Source organism: Ascaphus truei, chromosome 1 (genome assembly GCF_040206685.1).
Source record: "Ascaphus truei isolate aAscTru1 chromosome 1, aAscTru1.hap1, whole genome shotgun sequence".
Lineage (NCBI taxonomy): Eukaryota > Metazoa > Chordata > Amphibia > Anura > Ascaphidae > Ascaphus > Ascaphus truei.
In genome coordinates, this window is record NC_134483.1 from 201,746,265 (window position 1) to 201,765,175 (window position 18,911).

At 42.7% G+C, this 18,911-nt stretch overlaps 1 protein-coding gene across 4 annotated transcripts in view; it reads left to right on the plus strand.

Annotated features, from left to right (window-relative positions):
• Positions 1 to 18,911, plus strand: part of FBN2 (fibrillin 2) — a 271,752-nt gene that overhangs the window by 140,329 nt on the left and 112,512 nt on the right. For all 4 annotated transcript variants that reach the window (XM_075600216.1, XM_075600224.1, XM_075600237.1 and 1 more), the window contains 6 exons: positions 646 to 765; positions 3,459 to 3,596; positions 3,995 to 4,045; positions 5,053 to 5,178; positions 7,302 to 7,529; positions 12,470 to 12,595. In XM_075600216.1, coding sequence (XP_075456331.1) covers positions 646 to 765; positions 3,459 to 3,596; positions 3,995 to 4,045; positions 5,053 to 5,178; positions 7,302 to 7,529; positions 12,470 to 12,595 — 789 coding nt within the window. The remainder of the gene's footprint in view (positions 1 to 645; positions 766 to 3,458; positions 3,597 to 3,994; positions 4,046 to 5,052; positions 5,179 to 7,301; positions 7,530 to 12,469; positions 12,596 to 18,911) is intronic.

Here is an 18,911-nt window from a genome sequence, read left to right on the forward strand (position 1 = left end):
GTGTCATATTTCATATTTTACTCAAGTTACATAATACATCCAGCGGGCCACAAAAATAGTCATTTGTCCAGAATCACCAATTTAATAAATGTTCATTCAGATGCCACTTATCTTTCCACCATTACAGCAGTGTGACCTTTGTGTGACAGTCTCAGAGTTAGCAAAATAGGGGATAACAGAATATTAGCCGTAAAAACGAGACTTAATTAAACGAAATAACATATTGTGACTGATGTCGTTTTCGAAATGAAACCATAGGCAGCACTATTCGTCCAAAAGCTGGTGGAGCCTAAATGACAGAAACAATACAGCCTTTATGTTTGTGCACAGCATGCTATGGCTAGGAATGCAAGAGCTTTCCATGAAAACATCACTCTCATTTCTCAATAAGACAATTACTTGCGATTCTGGAAGAAAAAAAAAATCTAAGCCAATGTTTTTATATGTCGAAGGAAGAAATGTTGGAACTAGTTATGCAGTCATCTTTACCATTCACCACGCTATGAACCATTAGAGATTCTAATAAAAAATGTACAATAAAGATTTACCAGACAGCTCTGCGTGGCTCAGTTTATCCATTTGAACATTTTCCACATTAGGCAAGTCTAACGAAACTTTTTTTTTCTTCTCCCCCTTGCTTAATAGACATAAATGAATGTGAACGTAGTCCGTGTGTTAATGGAGCTTGCAGAAATATTCATGGGTCCTTTAACTGTGAATGTTCACCTGGAAGCAAATTGGATTCAACTGGTTTAATCTGCATAGGTGAGTCTCCTTCTTTAGTAATCTACAGTTCAATCACCACCTTTACACTCAACTAGTGTAAGTACTAAGGCAGTATGTTTGAAAAATTGCTGCAAAATGTTACATATTGCTTCTCTTTGTATCCATGTATCACGGTCTATTCCAATGTTTGTCCTATATCTGTCAGTATACAATTTAGGGATGCCCATATGATTTTACAGGGAGCAGTTACATAACACACAGATTATAATGAGATGAATCAAACTGTGCATCTTTCTCGTCACTTTTTCTCCCTTCCACCATTGTCGAAAAATCCACCAAGGTGGTGAAATCTACCTTTTTCGATCCTTACAATCTTCAACCGAAGTAAAAAAAAAAGACATGTCTTAGATTTGATGCAATTGTGTACTAAATAATGGTGCCGTGTGTCAAAATACCATTTTTTTCTGCTTTAAAAATGCTTTGGCACACAGCACTAAATAATATAAATTATACTTAAAAAAATGTCTGGTGTGTAATAAAAAAAGGGACAAAAACCCTTCACTGTTAGTGGCTATGCCCTTCTATAACCCAGGCTGTGCTGAAAAGCTGTGTAATACAGATGGCATAAGCTTATAGGGTTCCATGTTAAAATGGATAACAAGTAAAGAGTGCTCATTTGCATGTCATAAGCTAGAATTCTTGGCTGCAGTGGTAGCATGGTTTGCTAAGCGATAATGTGGAAAGACAGGGTTGCAGACCTGTCTGAGACATGCAAATGCACCTCAAGTAAAAAGATAACATTATTTTTCTTGTTTTCTACCAACAAGAAAGTAGAACATGTTAGAAACTTCTGCCTCTAATGAGGGCTAAGGTCTTTGCCATTTCTGAAATGGTGAAATTACAATATTTCGCATGTTTTGTCCAGTCTCTGCATATTCCAGTCTAGTCTAGAATGGTGATATTTGGGGGGGAAGGGGGGTTATTAGCCTGCCCTCACTATCTATTCTCTGATCCAAGAGAAGTGACCCCATTTTGTTTGTTTTGTCATCTTAATCTTCTATTGCCAAAAATCACAGCAGCTCTGTCATCCTACTCTGCTAGACCCTGTCTTCCTGGCTGTGTTCATTTATTATCTTTTCTATTATATCATTCTCCCAAAAAGATCTGCATTGACTTTTGACTACTAACAATCAAAGGCAATAATTTTTTTTCATTCACATATTTCCTTAAGACATTACACTTAAAACTATTGTTCTTTTGAATACACACAGAGCCACTTCAAATTCGGGGAATAACTACATTACTACATATTTATTACCTAGTCTGAGTAGGTTTACTGTGTGTGCTGAAAAGCTGTGTAATACAGCAGGATTATGCTTACTGGGATTCATGTTAAAATGGATAATAAAAAAGAGTGACACTGTGCTCATTTGCATGTCATTACCCAGAATCCTTTGCTGCAATGGAAACATTGTTTACTAAGTGCTCATGGGGAAAGACAGGGTTGCAGACCTGTCTGAGACATGCAAATGTACCCACAAGTGATGTTGTTATTTGCTGTACATATTTATTGTAATGTAGTTGCCCTAACTCCCAGCTACTAGCTTTATGCATAGCTTTTGCCCATATCTATCAGGGTCACACTGATGTTTCAGTCAGAGAAACACACTTAGTATATATCTATCTGTAGCAGTATTAAAAAATAGTATAACACAGGGCGGGTGAAATTTCGTCTTCTGTCCCTCCCTCCTGCAGCACTCACCCCATGTGCTTATGCTCACGCATACTGCTACATTTTATTCCAACACTCCATAACTGAGCAGCCAATCTCTATTTAATTACGTCCCAGTATACTAATTTTCCTGAATTTCTTCCTCAGCCCTTCAGTTTCTAACACAAAAACCATATAAAACATGACAGAAAAGGTGGGACGTGGAAATGGAACTTCCACTTACAGTAACTGTATATTTAGTCTAAATTGTCAGCAATGCTTTATTTGCTTCCTCCTCTGCTTTTCCATTTTCCACTGCGGATTCCAGACATATCATTCTTTCAACAACCTATTAATAATAGCAGCTTCTCCCGCATAATTTGCATGTTTATAACATTGTGTTTCCACCACCACATTCTTAACAATCACACCTACATCCCTATTAGTGCAGCATCATTCTGTGCTACTGCACTGCCCTTTAATCTATGCGGCAGACAAGGTAATCTAAAACACATACTCAGTTGAAACCATTTTTTTTCAAAAAAAGAACCAATTCTAATATTCACAACATTTTCAGTCCCTAAAAGACACCTCACTCATTTCCATTCAGTTGTTCGCTTTGGTCTCCTTAACTATTTGAAGTCCTTACTTTGGAATTTATTTCAAAGAGTAAACACTCAAAACATGTTTCAGATATTCAGCTTTTTAAGTTCTAAATGGGTGTGCACTTTATTAGCTCCTAAAAAAAGCAAACATTTCAGTCATTGCTTACATTTGCAAAATGGCAAAATGTAGGAGCAAGGGCAATTTGTTTAATAGGAGGGTTAAAAACATGTACTTTTTGATTTGTGTATGGGAATATTTGTCACGTTTTTTTTATTCACCAGTATTGGTTAGTATTTACCTATATTCCTCAACATTTGTTTGGTGTATATCATTAAAACACTATTTATTTAGCTCCCCTTGACGTTTCTCATGTCTCACCCTAATATTAAAATTACTCCTTCGATATTTACTGCAGACAGCCTGAAGGGAACATGTTGGCTTAATATCCAAGATGGACGCTGTGAAGTCAACATTAATGGAGCTACATTGAAGTCGGAGTGCTGTGCTTCTTTAGGAGCGGCTTGGGGAAGTCCTTGTGAACGATGTGAACTAGGTACCTTACTGTATTACATGTAGGGTGTCATGTGTAAATGTTTCTGACTGCAAAACTGCATTACATTTAAACAAACTTAACAATGTTTTTTTTCGTTTGTTTTTTTGCTTTGATACATTTTGCTCTATTTCTGTGCTCCACAATTGTCCCAGTTTTGCAGGCTGGAGACTTTGATACATATCCCCCATAGAATGTTTTGTGTCTCAGAATAAAGATGTCAAACTCTCCTCTTCAAGTATCTGGATCAACAGCAGCTACGGTATATAGGTTCTATGCCACATATTTTTCACTGCATAAATAATACACATTTATAAAAATGTTGCCTTATTAGTTTTTTTGCAGTTTCTTTTGTAAATAATATTCATTAATATCATGTTTTATATATTATTATTTTGCAGATCCTGCCTGCCCCCGGGGATTTGCGAGAGTCAAAGGAGTGACATGTGAAGGTGACAATTCTTGATTATTTTTATTCTCGATATGAAGACTAAGGTGATATACAGTGGATCTGGTCCAGATTGTTCCTTTTTTTGAGGTATGCCCAGTCATACTACAGTATTCTGCAGCAGCAGTGCCATTGAATGTTATGGAAACTGTAATATTCTGAGGCATGCCTGGATATGTTAAGGTATCTGGGGGAACACTGAGTCCTGCTGCATCTGCACTGTATGGCAGTGATCATGGAAGTATCATAACGTATTGGAATAAATGACAAACTCAAACCCTTACACAGGATTCAGTAGTAATGCTTGCACAGTATATCACAGCCCATCATGGCTACAGATGTGTTTTTCTCAGTAGCCCTGTAACATAGTGCACCCGCACCTTAGGTGCTGTTTAGGTCACATATACACTAGGTTCTCAGGGTCTCACAGTTTATTGACACATGAAAACTCAGCTAATTTTGAAGAGTAACAATCCAAATATTTCAAAGTAAGAAGAAATTAGCTCAAACATTTTGGACGATATTTACTAAGCGGTGCAATTCAATGACACATCTGAGGTCGGAAGAAACTTTACGGTTAGGGTTTCTTGTGCAGCCAGAAGGTGTCTTCTGAAATAGATACTGTCCGTAATTATTGAGCTATGTCTTATTTGTCGAGAAACTTTGAATTATTACCAATATAAAGAAAGAAATCCTTTAAAGATGTCACTGTTATGTAAGGTATAACTATACAAAGGTTACTTTGTATTCCCATTCCTTAGTATAATCATACTTGTGTGTTCAATACCGTACTGTTTTGGTTTAAAAGGTTAGGGCCTTAGTAGCCTGACAAAAGCCCAACCTTCGCTTCACTGTTTAATTTCCACTAAACATTCAAAGTAGTAGAAAATAAGCAAAGTATCTGATGGTCAAGATTCCATTTGTTTAATTAGTGCTCTGTATTTATCACTTTTGTGCATAAAGAATGTTTATAACCATAATTTTAAACCAATCTCATTTGTTTTGCACCAGATGTCAATGAGTGTGAAGTATTTCCAGGAGTGTGTCCTAATGGGCTCTGCCTTAATACTAAAGGATCTTTTCATTGTGAGTGTCCCCATGGACTGACTTTGGGTGGAACTGGCAGAGTGTGCCTAGGTAAGAACCAGTCACTTTTAATTCATTTGTTACTTGAGGGACCAACAAAACATGTACCACCAAATTCACAAATTCAAGTTCAAAGTTTGCGGAGGCGTATTGGTCCTAGAGAAAAGTAAGCTGCTTGTACTGTAGGTTGTGATAGCTTTTAGTGAACCAATATTAGAGTTCTTCATAGATGAAGCTACCGTATAATGTACAGAGCTTTCGAAACCTCTTAGGTTTCTTCTTCAATTCTACACTAAAAGGTATACCAACCTACATTGAATCACCAAATATAACATGATTGTGTGTTCTGTGCAGTTTTAGTTAGTTAGATAGGTAGATAGATATATAGTATCTATCTAACAACATGAGGTTGGTGTCTGCTCAACCTTATTGTAAAAGATAAACGGTCCACAAGGGGCAAAAATGCACATATATAACATAAGAAAATATCCCCAAAGAAGAAAGGGATAAAAAATTTAAAAAATGCCCCAGTTTCATGCACATTTTCCCTTTAGCAATAGTAATCATTAATAATAGTAATAGTTAGCCTTGATCGTTTTCCTATTGTAAAGGATATTTTGGGCAAAGAGTCAATAATTAAAATAATTCAAATAATCCTACCTACTAGTACAGTATTAATTGTGAATATATATATGTATATGTATATAACTTAACTCAGTATGGTAAACCCCATCCTTTAGCTTCTCTGCATACCCAGTTAACCAACCCCACACTGATGAGACCCATTAAGGTCGAAACAGCTGTCTGTGGGTGGGTTTTCTGGGTATGCACCTTAACCTTGGCTGTGCTCAAAGCTGTGACCATGCAGCAAGCTTAAGCCTATAGGGAACCATGTTAAAAATGGTTTTTGAAGCAAAAAGTGGCACTGTGTGCTCATTTGCAAGTCATTTCCCAGAATCCCTTGCTGCAGTGGAAGTGCTGTGTGCTGGGTGATAATGGTGAAAGGCGGGGTTGCAGACCTCCTAAGACATGCAGATGAGCATACAGTTGTATTTACATTTGCATATTTGCTTTGCTGTGGAGGGTTTTTGTCACTTTTTTTACTCACCATAACTTAACTCAGCATGGTAAACCCCATCCTTTAGCTTCTTTGCATACCCAGTTAACCAACCCCACACTGATGAGACCCATTAAGGTCGAAACAGCTGTCTGTGGGTGGGTTTTCTGGGTATGCACCTTAACCCTGGCTGTGCTCAAAGCTGTGACCATGCAGCAAGCTTAAGCCTATAGGGAACCATGTTAAAAATGAAATGGTTTTTGAAGCAAAAAGTGGCACGGTGTGCTCATTTGCATGTCATTTCCCAGAATCCCTTGCTGCAGTGGAAGTGCTGTGTGCTGGGTGATAATGGTGAAAGGCGGGGTTGCAGACCTGCCTAAGACATGCAGATGAGCTTACAGTTGTATGTACATTTGTATATATATATATATATATATATATATATATATATATATATATATATATATATATATATATATATATATATATATATACTGTACACATGGATTCCATACACATCTGTTAGTAGAAACACGAAAGTAGTATGGAGATGTAAGCTAAGTACCACTCTATCTTTGCTCTGTTATGAAGAACATTTTGCTTAAACGAGGTCCCTAATTCAAATAATCCTACTAACTAGTGTGTGAGGTAGATATAAGATCGATCACAGCAAGTGTGTTAAAGTGGGTGCCTGCTACACTGGTCTACTACCGCATGGAGCTGAAGGCACGTGTTTGGCTGTCCCGTTGGATAGAAACGTCGCTGAGGCTCTTGACGTCAGCAAAGGAGTGCCCGATGTGCGCATTTCACATGTGCTCGCTTTCTCAAGATAGTTTAAAAAATCCCTCTGTTGGACAGTGTTTGTGATATAATTAGTGATTGAATAATGAGCTACCAGGGAGGCATGTACTGTATATAAGACAATAGTAATGTTTACATAGTAAATACTAGAATAGCATTGTAATGAACATATATCCACCTCAATGATTGTGCAATCAAATTTTAGTACTGTTGCATAGAATTTATGGCTTATTAGAATTGAGATATTGCTGTACTAATGGTGCTAGTATGTAACCTTTTTACAACTGAAAGTTCACAGTCCTTTCCCTGCTTTCAGATTTACGTATGGAGCAGTGCTTCTTAAAATGGGACGAAGATGAGTGTATCCAGCCTGTACCCGGCAAGTTTCGCCTGGATGCTTGTTGTTGTACTGTAGGAGCAGCGTGGGGGGCAGAATGTGAGGAATGTCCAAAACCGGGTTCTAAAGAATATGAACTCTTATGTCCAAGGGGACCTGGTTTTACCAACAGAGGGGATGTTTTAACAGGGAGACCATTCTATAAAGGTAATCAATCTTAATTTGTTTTATTAGAATATTACATGAAATTGTGTGTGAAATTGCACCACACTCCCACTGATAAAAAATTGCAGCTTTGATAGTAAAGAGAAAACAGTACAGGTGAAACTTATCAATAGTGGCGCTCCAAAATTATCAATGTGTGACAAATCATTAGTGTGATATTAAACAACAGTGATACTCATACAAACACATATGATGAATGCTGCTGTGACCCAGTGTGGGATTGCTCTCTCAATCCCGTGGCAAATGGAAAAGGTGTAGATCATCAGAAAGCGCAAACATGTGGAAACAGAAAAAATATTGTGATGGTGCAATATTGTTAAAACAAAAAATGTGAAGATGATAGTATCAAGTCAATGTGTAGAATACTCACAAACGTGAGATGAACTGTATACGCGTAATGGTATCTTTGGATGATGATCCGCCAGAATGCGGTGGAAATAAAAGTAATCCCAATGGAAATGTACACTCCGGTAAACCTTAGTATAAAACAAAAGAACCGGACATAGTGCAGACTGTATATGATATTTATAAAAAGTAAGTATAATCCAATAAACTTACATGATAAAAAGTATAAACAGGCATTTAGATCTCACACAACGGATCTCGGCAGCAGGATCAGTGGTCTCTCTGCTTCCCCTGTGTTCTGGCGTGCGTATCACGGATGCGTCTCACCGATACCGGAAGTAACGTCATCCGCTTCCAGGGGTTCCGGCCGGTTGTGGATTAGATTGGTTAACGTCACTCTACGCGTTTCACCTTCCTCGGTTTCGTCAGGAAACCGAGGAAGGTGAAACGCGTAGAGTGACGTTGACCAATCTAATCCACAACAGGCCGGAACCCCTGGAAGCGGATGACGTCACTTCCGGTATCGGTGAGACATTTCCATTGGGATTACTTTTATTTCCACCGCATTCTGGCGGATCATCATCCAAAGATACCATTACGCGTATACAGTTCATCTCACGTTTGTGAGTATTCTACACATTGACTTGATACTATCATCTTCACATTTTTTGTTTTAACAATATTGCACCATCAGAATATTTTTTCTGTTTCCACATGTTTGCGCTTCCCGATGATCTACACCTTTACCACACTCCCACTGTCTGCCAATTATTTGTACCCTCTTGAGTCATCAAATCTTCAATTTTATTTCAGTTAACTCTTTTAAAGCATACTGTATGTGTTTTGAAAAGAAATGAGTTTGGTATCAGAATGATGTACTATAACATGCTATAGAGAATTTCCAATGCAAAGATAGAGTAACACCACTAGCTCTAACTGGGGACCTGCAATTCAGTCCCTTCTCCAAGTTATGTTTTTCATGAATTCCAACCGTTGCGCTTCCTATCGTGCAGCATGAATTATTGTAAATATGCAGCATTTCTAAATATTTACATCTATAATAAAGACTGGCATTAAACGTCTTAGCTTCCCTGAGTTTAACGGAGATCCACAAAACTAATTGTATGCATAAACAATAACCATTAGGTCCCTCATTGGCATATGGCTAACACGGCAGCAGGCAGCTAGCGTTGGGATAAAATACAACGTCACTAGCTGCTACTAACGCTGACCTGCATTAGCAATATTCTAAAGAATATGCCAGCTATATACTGCAATGGCAAAAGGTAAGGAACATGCCCAATATCCGTGAATCCCAAAAAACTCTGTGGCAAATTATAATATACATAAAAATCACTGCTCTCTGGATAAATTCATGGGTCCTCCTCTCGTTAAGAATCAGGGTAGCTCAACTTGATTGGCGAGTTAAATATCCTAATAAGTATATAATCGGTCAGCATCTGGCATACAGTATGCTGTGATTGCAAGGGTTCTAGGACTGAACACCAGCCAGGTGAATCAGTCTCTTGATGCAATGAATGCTGTTGCTACAGCTGGCTGATTTTATAAAGCCATGGGGTAGAAGAAGGAATAACAATGCACTGTGGCAAAAGCCACCAATGTGGAAGTATTCACGAGATCCCAGTCTGTAGGAGTTCCAGCACTGTGCTTCAGCCATGTAGGTAATGAGGAACAAACAAGAAAGATAGTAGTGCAATTGCCCCACTTAATTCCCTGTCTGTCCAAACTTCCCTCCCCCGGGCATCTACAAACCTAACCTTCTCTCTGGGCATACGCAAGGTCCTTCAAATGAATAATATCCCCCCTCAATCCGTCACAATATCTATCATTGCTCGCTGGCACCACCAAAGTGATATCAAGATTCACTTGCAGAGTTTTTTGGTCCCTGTTTACTAACAAAAATATGCACTTAACACACACAAATCTATTGTATCAAGATGTGTCCAAAAACGTATTCACTCTCTTCAAAACATACAAAGTTCAATAAGAGCATTACTTATTACATTTTAGATTTAATATACAAAATCGTTCAGTGCTTCGGTAACAGGAAAAGTGTATTACAAAAACATACAGTACGATAAATGCAAACAGTTTAATCAAATAAATAGGAGTAAAATAGATTTATTTAATTAAGTTACTGCATAAATTCATCGGATAACTTCATGCAGTTAGAAATATGGAAATCCACGTGTGCAAAACACACACCCTTTTATGTTGAATTTCTGATTTTGGATCTTAAATACAGGGTTTATATTCTAAATTCCATTCATTGAAACACAGCATAAGCCCACCCTGGGCGTATCCTAAACCCCCCTCCCCCCCTCCTCAATCTATAGCCAGTGATGGTTGTATAGCTTAGGAGAAGAAAACAGCTTTGTAGTCATTACAAAGAAGCATTCATATATAAATGTCCAATATCTTTATCCCCATAGCTCCTAGAATAATGTGATTCATATCTATATGTTAAGGTGAGTTTGCTGCATGTAAGGAGACTATTTTTTACCATCTTACTCCTAAATTTGAGTGATAAATGGATAGCTGTGGTATAGTCATGATATAAAATAACCCGGTGTTAAGTTCCAAGTTAAATTTACCAGCCCACTGTAGATATGCGTTGAGGTGTTCCACACCTCTTTTCATATGTAGCCCCCTTTCCCTATGCCTAAGGGAGCTATGAGGCAGCTACACGTGCTGATGTACCTGTTGCTCACAGGAGGCCTAAGCCTCTGCCTCTGGGAGCCTGGGGTGAGTTCTTTCTCCGTGCGAGCAGCTCCTCCACCTATGGCGGGATAACCCCTCACAGGAACCAATATACAGTAAAGAATAATACACCACACAAGGTATATAACTAAGCTTTACTATACACACATACAAACACATATAACATATAACACTTGTACCCACTGTACCCACAGTATAACCCCAGTGACCCAACACTTGGTGGTTCCCCCAAAGTACTGAGGGTGCTGTGGCACCAATACCCCTTGTGTTCTGTCCCAGCAATACCCCTTGTGTTCTGTCCCAGCATGTCCCACCCAAATGTGAGGTAGCGCTACCCCTGTGGATGTAGGTGCACGTTGGGTACCTGCCTGGGTACTCCAGTACCCGGGTGCTGCTTGTCGCGATGGGCTGGAGAGGGTCCCACGTTGCGGGGACTTCAACACAAATCCCTTCTCTCCTAAGGGTCCTGATCCTCCTCTTAGTGCAGAGGGTCTCACACAATGTCTCAGGGTCCTGTGGCCTGGTCCCAGGCCGCAGTGCGCCGCGTGGCCGTCCGATCACCAGCGAAGTACTAATAACACTAATGTGAAGAGTCCCTATCTAGGGCCTTCCCTGCAACACTCCTCTGACTGCGCATGCGCGCCTCGCCGCTCTGCGCATGCGCGACTCACAAAACAGCCGCCCCCACCTCCCGATCTTGCGGAGATCCGGGGAAACCACAGAATAGCTCCCCCGCACCGGACGCAGTGTAGGGGGACCCGGCTACACATATCATTAACACTAACAGTCGTTAAAGTTAGTGCCAGGCCGTTTTAGCAGTAAAACACGTCTTAATGCATTTAGTGAGCTTTGAAGATGTCTGTTAGCATTTATGGAGATGTTTACTTACGTTAACATCTCGTTAAGTCAAAAGGATCTTTATGTATCTGTCACAGAGTTGACATAAACCATAATAAGAAAAAAAAGTCTGGAACAACAATTGACCTGCGCATGTACCAGTTTAAAAACTAGTTTATCACTACAGTGATTGGGTAAAGATCGTCAAAACTCTGCAACGCATTTTGCAACTATTAAGACATTGAAGGCTTTCAAAATGATTGTAATAATATTTAAACATGTCTGATTAAAAAAAAAATGTCAATCACCTACATTTAACCCATTCCCCTGGTCACTGCCATTCATTCTCTTTGGTCCACAGATGGTAAGAACATTGCCATAAATTCAGTGGAACTCGGTTTACCTCCCAGGGTCTGCTCTCCTTTTGACCGTGGGAAGGTCACCTTATTTCCCTGTGCTTCAGGCACCAAAATTAGATTGTGCCCACATCTATAACAATTTTACAAAAAATAAAAAATAAATTTATTAGTTTTGTCAGTCACAGGTGGAATTGCTGGCTGTGAAGAGATATTCCAAATTGTGGCATTACTGTATGTCTCCTGATGCAATTCTTTGAAGAATATCCATTAATATATCACTTAACTTTGACTGATAATTTTTTAAGCTGAAAAGGAAGTTAATTTACTTTACTGAAGAAATTCAAGGTCTCTTGAATAATATTGTAAAATGGTCATTGTTAGAAAAGAGACAGCATTTTCTGGGTATACAGTATGATAAACACTCCACTTACTGTACAATGTACAAATGTCTATAACTGTATTTGATGATGCCCCTAAATGTAACAAAGCTTGTATCTGAATTTATGTAATTATTTGTGTTTTTTTTATTATTGTTTTAACTTTTTCAGTTCTAGAGTGTATAGCTAGCCCTTTTGTAGTGTAATGAGAAAGTGGTTACTTTAAGTGCATTATAGAGTCACATTTCTATCTCTTTTTAAGATATCAATGAATGTAAAGCCTTCCCTGGCACGTGCACTAATGGAAAATGCAGAAATACAATTGGAAGTTTTAAGTGTAGATGCAACAATGGGTTTGCTTTGGATATGGAGGAAAGAAATTGTACAGGTAAGACTGTTTTTTGTTTGTTTGTTTGTTTTTAAACATCACTTCTCCTTTCTAGCCACAATTGGTAGAAACCCTTTTATTATTCTTCATACTGTACAGCGCTTAAAAGGTAAGGTATGTTAGTTTATACATTTATGTGTAGGGCATAAGCAGGCTCTTGCTCAACTATTACATACTGTACATTCTGATACTGTAAAAAGATGGCGTAATGACCATAGGTGCTTCATTTAAGAAAATAGTCAGTTCAAACCAAGGGTATTTTAGTGCATATATTAGAAATAATATCTGTAAAGCAAAGTTGACTCAGTACTGTGCTCAGTAAATTACAGAGTCAGACTGCAAGCAGAAAATGTGCACAGCATGGAGTAGTTTGCTCATGGCAGATAAATGCCCTGAAGAGTGTTTACATGTTTAATAAAATAAAAAAAAGAAATGTGATCTTGTCTGTCAGGTATTACAGAGTTGTTAATCAAGTGTCTTAAATGTGATGCATATCATTTGACAGCGGAGTTTATGTCACTTTAGATGTGGCACTAGTATCTGATGCTAATGTAGCCAGGTCCTCCTTGCCCCTTACCTCCGTTGCTGGAGCGGGGGGATGAGCAGGCTACTGACGGGAGACGCCGGGTGTCCACCTACGTTCACGGGACTATTAAACCAAGTGGAGGTGCACGAAGCCCACGTCCGACTGCACGCACCCAAGAAACATAAGGAGTCCCGCAAGGAAGAAACCAAAGAAGCGACGGTGCCAAAGTCGAAGAAGCCAGAAAGTGCCAAAGACACCTCCCCTCTAATGGCGTCTGCTTCTGCCCCAGAGTGCCTAGGAGGTCGGAATCTTATCCTGACCGTGACGTCAACCGCGATATCCGCTGCTACAATTGTGGTCGAAACGGTCATATCTCTAAAGACTGCTCAAAGCCCAAAAGACCCACCACTGGGGCCTCATCCTACACAGTACAGACAACGCAATCACTCTCCCCGCTATCGGAGAGTGTTCCGGAGCCCAGCCCTGACGAAGCACCCCAACCGGACGCCTACAGTCGGGTGGGACCAGCCGTCCTCATAGGAGTCATCGTGGAAGGTATCTACTCCTCGGCTTTGCTGGATACCTGGTCACAGGGGACCATTATCTACCGGCCCTTCTATGACCAACACCTGAAAGATCTGCCCTTGCAGTCGGCGTAGAAGATGAAGCTGTGGGGTCTTAGTAATGAAGACTACTCCATCGACGATGTGGTGCAAGTGCGACTAAATATACCGCAACTGAACACAAACAAGACCCAACCATGGACGTGGAAGCTGTGATATGTCCTGAGCCTCTGGAACACCCAAGATCCCCAATCATATTGAAGACCAACGTAGATGTGGTGCGGGCAGTGATCAGGGATTATCTTCATGAGGCTGGCGAACAACTCCTATCCTCGCTACGGATCCCTCCGGTACTCAAAGATGAGTGCAATAGAGTTGCTGCACAAGAGGAGGAAGGAGAGATCTTCAATCATGAAGAGGGGTTGATCGAGATTACACCAGGGGGAGTGAGACACATGTCCGCTTTAGTCCACTATCTAGGATGGGACAAAGACGACTGGTACATCTCTCTGGAGATCACCCCCACAGAAGAGGCCAAGAGAGGGTACAAGATTGTCCCAGAGATACGGGAGTGGAGATCCTCCATCCCAAAGAAAATTACAGTGACTATCCAGAACACCTCTCATCACACGGTACCATTTGATGTTGGGCAGAGACTGGGTTGGATATACCCGGTCACAACCGTAAAGACTATTGCGCATGTGAATGCGCTACCGTGCAAGACTTTGATTTGATTTGGAGTTTGATTTTGGGGAGTCGACCCTATCAGCAGACTGGAAGAGATGGCTAAGCGCCAAGATGGAGGCATGCCAGGAGGTGTTCTCCACTAGTGAGATGATGTGGGTTGCAGCAAAAATGCCCATCACACGATCCGGCTGAATGACACCACACCATTCCGGGAGCGTTCCAGACGCATCGCTCCCAGAGATGTGGAGTATGTGAGAGACGTCCTGAAGGAGATGGAGACAGCGGGCATCGTGATGGAATCTCCTAGCCCCTACGCCTCCCCGATTGTGGTGGTACTCAAGAATATTGGATCCGTCCGCCTGTGCATAGACTACTGGACCCTGAACAGGCGTACAGTCCCGAATCAGTACACTCTGCCACGGATAGAGGAGATCCTCAATGCGCTGACAGGAAGCCAGTGGTTCAGCGTGCTGGACCTTAGATCTGGGTACTACCAGGTACCCATGAGCGCCGAAGTTCAGGAGAAGATGGGTTTGTCTGTCCCCTCGGCTTCTATCAGTTTACCTGAAAGCCCCAAGGCATTTGCGGTGCCCTGCGACTTTCCAGCGGCTGATGGAGAAGACCATTGGGGATAGGAATCCCTGTGAGTGTCAAGTCCATCTCGATGACATCATTGTGTTCGGAAGAACTCTCGAAGAGCACGAGGAACGCCTCCTGAAGGTGTTAGATAGACTGGGCAAGGAAGGCCTTAAGTTGTCAGCGGAGAAGTGTCGGTTCTGTCGCACGTCAGTCACCTACGTGGGCCACATAGTGTCCGCCGATGGAGTGGCTACCAACCCCACCAAAGTCGAAGCCGTAGTGAACTGGCCGAGACCAGACAATGTGATGGAGCTGCAATCCTTCTTGGGGTTCTGCGGATACTACTGCCGCTTCGTAGAGGGATACTCTAGTAAAGCCAAGGTCCTCAACAACCTACTAAAGATCTTCCCAGAGGAACCTCGGCAGAAGGCTGCTTCTCCACGAGCACCCTTCGGTGACAAGTGGATATCTGCTTGCAAAAAGGCATTCACAGGACTCAAGAAAAGCCTGGCGGAAGCCCCGGTCCTGGCTTACGCCGATCCGGAGAAACCATACATCTTGCATGTGGATGCCAGCTTCAACAGGCTGGGAGCTGTGCTGCACCAGAAGTATCCTGCTGGCCTTCACCCAGTGGCATATATGAGCCGAAGTCTGTCACCAAATAAACAGAACTACCCAGTTCATAAACTTGAGTTCCTCGCCCTCAAGTGAGCAGTAGTGGAGAAACTCCATGATTATCTGTACGGCATTCCCTTTGAAGTGTGCATTGACAACAACCCGTTGACATATATCCTAACATCCGCCAAACTGGACGCCACCGGCCACAGGTGGCTAGCGGCCCTCTCCAATTATCAATTCACCTTGAAATACCAGCCGGGGCCTCTAAACATAGGAGCCAATGCTCTATCCAGGAGACCTAGACTGAGTATGACACAGGCCCCTGGGAAGAAATCCCTGGATCTGGGATGCGGGCAATGTGCTCCACTGCTGCCATCGTAGAAGACAAAGTGGTGTTCTCCTAGCTGCGTGTAGCCGATTCCCTGGGATGCTGACCCAAGGTGCTCCCTGTCGCCTACTGCCATCCCGACGGCATGGCCATCACCCAGGACACCATCCTAGAATGGAAGGAGATAGTACAGACCCAGATGCGTGATCCAGTGGCTAACGCTATATGCGAGGCCATCCACCCAAATAATCCCTCCTTGGTGAAACGTGCCCCTGGATGACCACCACGGACACCTGGGGGTGAATAAGACCTTTGGGTTAGTGGCCCAAAATGCGGTAGTCTGTAGAACAGCATTGCTGGAAATGCCTAATGTGTATCCAGCGAAAGACACTGTCCACTCGTGCAGCCCCAATGGGCCATCTAAAAAGCTCTGGTCCCATGGATTTAGTCTGCATGGAATACCTGTGCATAAAGCCAGATTCAAGAGGTATCGGGAATGTCCTGGTAGTGACAGATCACTACACTTGCTACTCTCAAGCGTTCCTGACAAAGGACCTGAAGGCTCTTACAGTCGCCAAAGTACTGTGGGAGAAGTATTTCATACTTTATGGTTTGCCAAATCGGATGCACTCTGACCAGGGAAGGGACTTCGAGAGCTTATCATGGAGCTTCTCAAACTGCTAAATATTCAAAAGTCCATGACCATGCTGTATCATCCAGAAGGAGACACTCTGCCGGAGAGATTCAACCAAACATTGCTAGACATGCTAGGCACTCTAAAGGGCTCTCATAAAGCCGAATGGAGCACGCACGTTGAAGCACTGGTGCATATATACGACTGCACAAGGCATGAATCTACCAGCTACACACGTACTTCATGATGTTTGGGCGAGAGGCTCCACTGCCTGTAGACATCCGTCTCAGGGTATCTACCGATAGGATCCCCAAAATTTGGCTCACTATCGATACGTGAAACGACTTCAGGATAGCTTGCATCTCGCCTTTCTGTTAGCGGAAACAGCCTCGGCCCATCTGAACGCCTGCAACAAGCGAAGGTAATGACCACAAGGTCCGATATCGGGAACTTCGTCCTGGAGACGCTGTTCTCCTATGCAATTTAGGGATCCCCAGCAAACACAAGTTGGCCAACCGCTGGCGCAACAGGGCCTTCAAAGTAGAATCCCAAATGCCAGGCCTCCCAGTCTACCGTATACGAGACGTAGATGGTCAGGTAAAGGTTTGGCATAGAAACCACTTATTGCCCATTCCACAAGTGGGACAAAGTGACGTTGATACAGAGACCACAGTAACTGCCACTGATTCAGAAGAGTCCACGAGACTCCCGCTTCATTAACCAAATCCAACCAAGACCCTTTGGAAGGCACATCCACCAACTTCAATGGAGACTGGTGGACACCTCCCAAAGAAGCACCAGGCAATAGGCCTATTCCTCATGTACCTCACCCATGGCTTCCACAAGCCATTCTCTGAATCCCAGAAGCCCAAGTTTTGTGCCCAATAGAGACTTTACAGAGACTTGGTTGCCACTTGGAAATGGGCCAAAGCCACACGACTATGATAGACTTTCCCCAGTGGGAATTACTGAAGAAGAGCCTTGCAGAAGCCAGTGAGTGTGACACCCTCCCTTTAGAGTGGCGTACGATTTGTTAGGGGCACCCCATTATGAGTCTCATTAGCTGGCTGAGCAATCTGGCCTCAGTTATCAATATGTTTGTGGAAATGTACAATATTGTTTAAAGTTCTGAATGTGTTTAGTTGTTTATATATCCTGTTGTTCCCAAGTGGGGACATTGGATTCTCCACCAGGAAGGGGATGTAGCCAGGTCCCCCTTGCCCCTTACCTTCGTTGCGGGAGCGGGGGGATGAGCAGGCTAATGCTGGGAGTCCATGTGCCGCCGGAGGAGCAGGCGGACCTGGCACAGTTGCAGGTGATGCTGGGGCAGGTGATAGCATGGCAAGCCGGGGATCCGTGGCGGTTTCATCAGTGGGGCGCCGCCATCTTGAGTGTCATTGCGTATGCGCAAGACCTGGCGCATGCGTAGAGGGGTATAGCTGCGGCGTCCATTAGAGATAGGCTCCGCATAGGCTCTACATGTCCCAGCAGCCCCTGGGGCTGCAAGTCACATGGCACGACTGGCCAATAGGGCCCTTAGGATCCCGGGAGGAGTGAAGAGATACATTTGGCACGCTCAGCAGGACCACGCCAGACGGGAGCAGGACAGAGAAGGGTAAGGTAGTGTCTCAGGTGCCTGTGGCCCTGAAACTAGGCCTAGAGTCCCACCTAGGCCCAGACTCACCATAGATTGTGGTTGCTTCAGGGAAGGCCCCCTAGATAGGGACGCTTCCTCATTACTGTACAAGTGTCAGGGACACAGTGAAGACGCCACGCAGTGACTTGCAGCCTGTGGTCTGGGACCAGACCACCACTGTATTATCAGAGACTCTAAAAGGTGAGACACTCCAGTGGGAGTTCACCCCACGCAGAGGCAGATGCCTTCGCGGACGATGACGTCGCTGGATCAGCGGATCCCTGTTTGTTGTTCGGCAATCCCCGGGTGCTGGAGCACCTGGGCAGGTACCACACCAAGTGCACCAACGGTTCACAGGATAGCACTATTCCATAAACTTTTGGGTGGATCCTGACATTGGGGGAAAAGGACATCAGGGATATTGGTGCCAAGCACCCTATGTACTTTGGGGACACTCAATTGGTGTATTGGGGTTGTGTGTGTGAGCTATATACAGTGGGGTGCAGATAGCATATTGTTGTTCAGTAAAACCTGTTATCATATACCTGTGTGTGTGTTCACTATTTGGTTCCTGTGAGGGGTTTATCCCACTACGCTGGGATCCCTCTCAGGTGGAGGCGCTGCACCGAGGTGACCCATCGACACCCAGGCTCCCAGAGGTGGAGGCTCAGGCCTTTTGGTAGCCAAACAGGTAACAGCAGTACTGGTTGTTCCCTTAGCACAGGGAAAAGGGCCTACACTAAGA